General features: G+C 42.0%; 1 protein-coding gene across 1 annotated transcript; it reads left to right on the top strand.

Annotated features, from left to right (window-relative positions):
- The first annotated feature begins 897 nt into the window (after positions 1-897).
- On the top strand, positions 898-7106 carry LOC115399379 (transmembrane protein 26-like). The gene is made up of 6 exons (XM_030106703.1): positions 898-1143; positions 2064-2160; positions 2374-2463; positions 3459-3667; positions 4658-4737; positions 5599-7106. The coding sequence occupies exons 1-6, from the start codon at positions 953-955 to the stop codon at positions 5895-5897; spliced, it is 966 nt and encodes a 321-aa protein (XP_029962563.1). The 5' UTR covers positions 898-952; the 3' UTR covers positions 5898-7106.
- Positions 7107-7531: the final 425 nt, after the last annotated feature.

Raw genomic sequence — 7531 nt, 5'->3', positions numbered from 1 at the left:
TGTGTTGGATTCTTGGCATCATAGCTAAACCACAGGAAGATCAGGAGGGTCAAGAGCTGAATGATCACTCAGTAAACCAAAGCACTCTTTCCACATGGAAGTGAGGTTTGTACAGGCTCACTGCATCAATACGCGAAAGGTAAAATCATGTTCTTATATTCAACATTTGACTGTTTCTCCTTTCTTTAAATTAGATCCCTCATATGGCCATGGGCCAATTCATTTGTGCTGTTGTAGATGCTACTGTAGATACATCATTAAATTTATTTTAGTCCACTATATTGTCAGATTCCACTTCATCATTGCATTCACAGTTACATTATGTTCCAAAAATGTTATTTTCTTCATTATGTCTTGTAAAATATCTCAGGAATAATTCATGCGATAATAAAATAGCAAATAACAGTCCCAAATTCCATAATCATGACCGAAAAAAGTTATTACCTTGTGGTATTGGCTTGAATGCTTCTCAAAGCCATTTGCTCATAAATAAAGCAAAGTGCATTTCATCAGATGTTTTTTCCTTCCAGTAGGAAAACCAGCACATGCTCTCCATATTCTTGTCAGCAGACATGATGTGATGCTGCCCTCTCCTGTACATTTATGGGGCCTGTGATTAAACCTGAGTGCGATGATAAATCGTCATAAAAAGCCATTATAAATTAAATACAAAAATGATCTTTCTGGCGCAGCTTTCCTTGCATTTTTTAATTTATTTTTTAACCAACAGCAACAGCGATCGTTGCTGCTCCTCTTTATCTGCCAGGATACTGCGGTGTCAGAGGATCAGGGGGTAAAGGGCTGGATGGGGTGTTTTTCTTCTCTAGGCGGGGCTTAAAGTTTGGGGACTTTGTTCGAAAGCTGAAGTCCGCCTGCTTTTGTCTCGGAGGAAGCAGCTCCGCTCTCCAGGATCTGGATCTGGATCTGGAGGAGTCCAGGCGCTGGCGCGGTCATGTGTCTGGTTAACTTTGTGTGCGCGATCATCACCAGAGCGCTCTTCATCCTGGTGGCTCTCACCGGGGTCTGGAGGGTGACATGGGTGAAGCAGGACCCCAAGTACTGGTTCCTCACTTTCCTCTTCCTGCCGCTTGTTGCTGAAATGATAATCACTCTGAAGAGGCGAAAAGGGAAGGATTACAAATGGTAAGACGCGCGCATCCACACATCCACACCCTGTAATTAGGTTGTCCTTGGAGGTGCGTTTGGTTCATCCACGCACTCCTCTGCTGTGTTAGACTAATTTCCACTGTCTACTTGCACAGATCTCTATATACTGTATTTTTTCCATCTCTTTCCAGATTTCCATCCCTCCCCCACCTTCCCTGAGCCTACACAGCAAATTTTCCAGTGTTGAATTAACTCTGAAAGTGTTAAGAGTGGTCTCATATATACACTGTTGTAATGTTAAATGTAAGTGTTAAAATATACACTTTAAAGTGTTCATTCTAAGAATTAACACTGTATAGAGTTAAATAGGAACACTGGCCAACAGAGAGGAATTTTAATATAACTCTACGGAGTGTCAGCATTAGAAAATTAACACTGGTCAGTGTTGAGATTTTAACACTTCAAAAGTGTATATATGAGACCACTCTTTAACACTTTCAGAGTTAATTCAACACTGGAAAATTTGCTGTGTATCCTGCTTGTCCCTCTGTTCCTACTGTTAAACCGCCCTGGGACAGTGAGGATGGGTGCCCCCCCCCCAGCTCTCATTGACAGAACTCTCAGTATCTCAGATAAACATCCTCCTTGCCTGAAATTATTTTAGACGTGTGTGTTTGTTGGCAAACAATGAGACTTTACATTTGTCATAAATATAAGCATCCAGGCAACGTGATATTAAAATCGCCAAAGTCTTCCGGTTTCACAGGCTGTTAATACTGAATCATTCCTGTAAGTGGATCAGTTGAAGACGAAACTTGCTCCTTTGTGGACTATGTGTTTCGTCATCTCAGGCTGACCTGCAGAGATCGTCATTAATCAATACTGGAAGGAGACTAAAGGCTTATAATGCATTGGCTCACAATCATTCTGATAGAGTGCTGTTGGTCGTCTCGCAGGTTCTCTCCTCCTATCTTCCTCTTCCTCATCAGTATCATCCCCTCCATCTGGCTGCTGGAGCTCCACCACCAGGACCCGACAACCAAAGAACCCGAGGTACTGCAGACCAGAAGCAAAGAGGAACGGCTGACTCAGCACGTCGCTGCTCTCCAAACATCTCTGATACGACAGATGTGCGACAATAGGAGCTATAATTTATTCTGGTTTCAATCAGACGTTGTGTTTGCTTTTGTCTTAAGAGTTGCAGTAGTTAAACTGCTAAATCTCTGTGAAATTTACCTCATAGTAACTGATTTTATTTATTTTTAGTGCAAAAAGCTTGACTCCTGGGAGAATGTGCGGAGAGTGATTGCTGTGAATGAGTCCATGGGAAACCTCACATACCAGAACTACCTGAAGGTAAGAGGGAAACTATCCTGGAATAAAACGTAGCTTCAGGGACTGGGGGTGATACCAGCTGACTGTGGGCAGAGGCAGTGTCCACCCTGGACCAGACACTGACAGGAACTGGAACTTTTTTCTTTATTTCTAGGAATGTGTAGGGTAGTGAAACCAACCAAATTTGGCACAGGACTTGCTCAGTTCTCAAGAAACTCCATAAAGTTGCTTACTCATGTCTGATCGTGCAGATTCCCATCAGACTGACGTTCTTTGTGTGTTGTGTGATCAGCTGCTGTCTGGTCTCCATCTTGTCGTCACCTTCAGGTTCATTGAAATCACTGCACCCGACCAAGACGCAATATTTACTTTCACATTGGGGGGAAAAAAAACTATATATGTATATTGCAAATACAAGAGTGCAGTAACAAAAGTAAGAGCAGAGCATTTAAAGTGATTCATAGAAATTCTGAAAGCACCACCGCACCCTTTTACCCCACGAGAGTTAAAAGAATGATAGTCGGAGGGCAGACCTCCAAATGCTGGCGTCACGCTGGGGCTCCTCATGGTTTCACTCATAAAAACAATGTGGATGTTATGTAACATAATAGTGTAATTGAGGCATAATTCTGGAGATTTTTATAATTCATATTCATCTCAAAACCTGAAAATCCCTTTAAAAGATGAAAACCAAGCTGATGTCTGCTGTCGCTATTTCTTGTGGCGTATTGCTCTGAGCCGCAGACGTCCATTAGTGTCCAGAAAGTATTAAAAACACATGAATTAATGGCAGCGTCACAACGATGGCATGAGCTTTCATTATGACGTGAAAAGGTCGTTGCAGTTTGCCTCCAGTTGTCTTCAAATGTATGAATAATTACCAGAACCGCAAATCCACTTATTTTACCCACTTCATCAAACAAACATTCAGGAGAAGTTCACAGTCACAAATTTAGTTTAAATAAAGTGGTTATTGCAGCAGTCTGCTCATCTGCCGTCTCTCCGTCTTCCTCCAGAACATTGACCAGATGTTGTCGTCGGTCTGTTCCAACGACTGGATCCTGGCTCTTCATCAGATCCTCCTCATCCTCCTCATCGTGGGAAAGTGGCTCCTCCCGCTGGGGGGCGGCGTCACCAGGGACGAGCTCTCCCAGCTGCTTCTGATCTTCGTGGGCACGGCGGCGGACATCCTGGAGTTCACCAGCGAGACGCTGTCGGACGTCAAGTGAGTGTCGGGACACGTTTGTTTGGCCGCGCAGAAACGTGTGAACTGAGAGTTTTACGTAAGCTAGCTTTAGTGAAATAACAGCAGGGATGTTCTTCATGGAAGACAACAGCACAATGCTAACAGTTCCAGAGAGACAGCAGCTTTGAAACTCTTCATCTTTTCTCACAAAATAACAATGTTATTTGAGATTCAGAAACTAATTTCGCCACTCAGTCGCTTTGGAAATATTGTTTAGAAAATCAAAAAGGTTACGCAATAACCTTTAATAACAAATCTAAAAAAACAACCTAACATGTCTTAGGTGGTGTATGAGAGCTACGACACTGCAATAGAAATAAAAACAGTTCAATTGTTAAACAAATTTCTGAAAATCCACAAGTCCCTGTATTCTGAGCAGAGCCAGTGAGTAACAGTCCATTACATTGATTGAAAACCACAAATCAAATCAAGACCATAAGAATGTTGAAGAAGCTTCTTAGCGCTTGAAAGAACTTGCCTCTGTTTTATGCACAAACGTGTTCGTTCAGACTTTGTTTCTCTGTCGTACTTGAAAAAAAGTTGCATCAGAGGACCTGCAGGCAGCTAATAATCCTCATCTCTTCTCCAGATGAATGCACTTTTTCGACCATTTGTTTGTAGGAACTGCAGATGAGACCACAGCCCTGTGAATGATGCCAGATCTTTGTTTCGGGGCTATAAAGGAAAAACAAAAAACAACAGACTTTTGACCAGTTTTAGTTCCCCAACCTCCTCTAAGCTCTCTGAGCCACCATGACATTACAGTGAAACCGAACACACCCACTTGCTAATATCCAAAAGTCTTAAAAAGTTAAAACATTGGGCAGTTTAATATAACTGACGGTTTTCTTCAGACCCACCTTGTAAAGCTTTCATTTTCCTAACACGCATGGCGTTTTTCGAACAAACCTTTGAATCACAGTGACTTAAAAAATCTCTGAAGCTGTGTGTGGTGTGTGTGTGTTTCAGAGAGAAGAGCCCTCAGCTGGTCTACATCGTCTTGGCGGTGTGGACCTGGAGCATGCTGCAGTTTCCTCTACATCTGTCCGGTCAGTGTGTGTTTATGTGTTGAAACAACAACTGGAGGTCCTTGTTAATGCGTGGAGTCAGCCGGTTCGCGCCGTTTCCTGAGTGGGACAATCCAAACAACGCGCTGAAGAACTGACAGAGCGTTAGTCCAAGCCAGTGCTGTGAGTAAACAGAGAGAAGTCAGTGCTGGCTGGCTGAAACCACTCGTCGAATTATTAACCCGAAAAGCACTCCTAAAAACTCAAATCAGTGTTCTGCTCACACAGATTATATGAAATAATAATAATGGACTTGCTGAAGAAATAGAGGGCCGGAAGAACAAGTTAAACCCACAAAGTCTCCAGTTCTCTGCTTGGCTGATAAGATAAAAGCTTTTTATCAGCCCTGGTCAAACCGGCAGTTGTGTTTTTTTTTTTCCCCTGATATGTACAAAGCAGACTCACTGAAGTCTGAGTCACAAAGCGGCGGCTTTGACAAGAGAAAGGCCTTCAATACTTTGCTCCTTGAACAGACAAAACCACAAATGATCATAAATATTTATAGTGTCATGATTTATGAATGACTTTCAGTAATGACACTGTTATATGTATCTTTTCCGTCCTGCATTTAAAGCACTTAGCTGAATGAAGCTGCAGTGGACAGTGTGTGTGTGGACGGTTTTGGTGTGTGGGCGTGTGTGTTGGAGTGTGAGAGCATGTTTGAACGGCCTGTAAACACACAGAAGTGTTGTTGTACAGATCCAGCATGTTCATACTCATTAGATTGTAACTGAAGCCAGTTCATCCATACTCTCTTCACTTGAATTGGCCACAAATACATCAAGAAAAAAATCCATTTCAAAAGTAAATGGTATTTTTTTTTTTTTTTCATTTTTGTACCAGTGGTAAACTCCACGCGGGACAGTGAGAAGGGGGACGAGGACGTCCCGGAGGTCTCCCTGCTGTCCAAACACAGCACTGACATGTGGAGCGTCGCGGAGGCCCTGTTCATCCAGGACGGGCCGTTTCTCGTGGTCCGGCTCACCGTCATGACCTACTTCGACGTCTTCCACCAGATGCTGGGTTTCTTTGCCATTAAGAACTTCCTGGTGGTCATACTGAACTTGTACCGGCTGGTCATTGTTTGCCACAACTTCAGACAGTCCCGCCGCGGCGCCTCGAGAGGCGGCGAAGTCCCCTGAGCCGCCCGAGTCCAGCGGAGACACCACTCAGATTTACAGCTGAAAATGCATGAAAGGAAGGAAACACTTGTCTTTTGGTTTTCTTCTCACAGTTTGTTGCACTGTGTGGAATCGATTGGGTGTGAATCATTAATGATGGTGGGAGTGTAAATCTGCGAGAGATCATTTTCTTCCACTTCTAAGTGACTGGATTCACAGTCCGCACTCGACTGCAAAGTGTCCAAATTAACTTGAAGTTATACCTCACTTTATAAAAGTCTCAGCATCTCTTGTTTTCTGTTTGAATGAAAATTGTTATTTTTACCTCTCATTTACTCCTTTGTTTATGTGCAGAGGCAGAAACCTTAAAGAACAGCATTGATTGATACAGTATGACATTTTGGACAGCGTTAAAACATCAAGAGATAAAATTAACGGCTTAATTTTATTTAATGTAACAAAAAATGTTATATATCATCTCATTATGCTATATATCATCTCATTTCAAAGTGAATCTCCATTCTGTTGTGCAATATGAATTTTCTCTACCACTTAATCCTGCTCAGGGTCGAATAACTCATTTGACAAAGAGCAGACTCTGAACTCAGCACAAGAAGGAAGCAGACAGAACAGGAAAAAGGTGTGTGTGTGGTCTGTTGGGTCCAAGAGGGAAATATCCTCATTAAATCATTTGTAAAATGATAATTCATGCAAAGAAAATATGCATCACGGTAAGAACAGCCTCTGCTTAGATCAGGGTTTGGCACATTTCTTACTGTATGGTGCGTCTGATGGGGAGGAAGTGAGGGGAGTGGGAACAGGAAGAGACAGAGCGGCAGAGATATAATGGATGACACAATGCCTGTGAAGTGTTGACAGAGGTTGAGATGGAGGAGAGCAATTTTCCTGCCTTAAACCCGGCCGGGAGTCGAGACTGATAAAAGCAAAATACCCCGTCCTGTGGCTGGCTGTTTTAAAGCGCTCCCAGAAAGTCGGCAAATCTTTCCCAGCTTTGACCTGTTTGTACATCCTGGAATGTTCACATATCCTCTCTTTTACTCTGATTGTGTTCAGTATTTTTGTGAATGAAGCGTCTGAATCGGCACAGTCCCTGTTTCATGTGAACATGTTAAAGACCTCAGCACAACCTGTGCAGTTACTGTAAAGAAAAAATAGAATAGAAACACATGTACACGGATCACAACACGATCAGGAAAGAATTATATGATGTAACAATGTTTTGTATTAAAATTAAAATGTGATTTTTTTTAATGTGCGTATTGATTGGGTGATTGATGTGCGGTGCTGTGATTGACACAGATGTCATTTATTGTTGTTGATGTCGGTCAAGATTTGTTTCAGTGCATTTAAAGACTTTTTCAATCTTTTTGATTTAATTGGATTTTTTTTTTTTCAAAATTGATAATGGCATTGAATAATCAAGCAATACAAAAAAAAAAAAAACTTTCCTAATGATGACTTTCAGTTGTGTAGATTGGCCTGAAAATTTCAGAGGTTCTTCAACATTTGTAGATGACCCCTGTTGGAGCAGATCCAGGGTCAAATCCTGAAAATTCATTGATCTGAAAAAAAAAGACCTTTCGATGCATAAAAATGACATTACAAATAGCTGATTCATTCTAAAGCCCATACAG

This window comes from Salarias fasciatus, chromosome 13 (assembly GCF_902148845.1).
Source record: "Salarias fasciatus chromosome 13, fSalaFa1.1, whole genome shotgun sequence".
In the NCBI taxonomy this organism is placed as follows: Eukaryota; Metazoa; Chordata; class Actinopteri; order Blenniiformes; family Blenniidae; genus Salarias; species Salarias fasciatus.
This window is presented reverse-complemented; position numbering and strand designations above follow the sequence as displayed.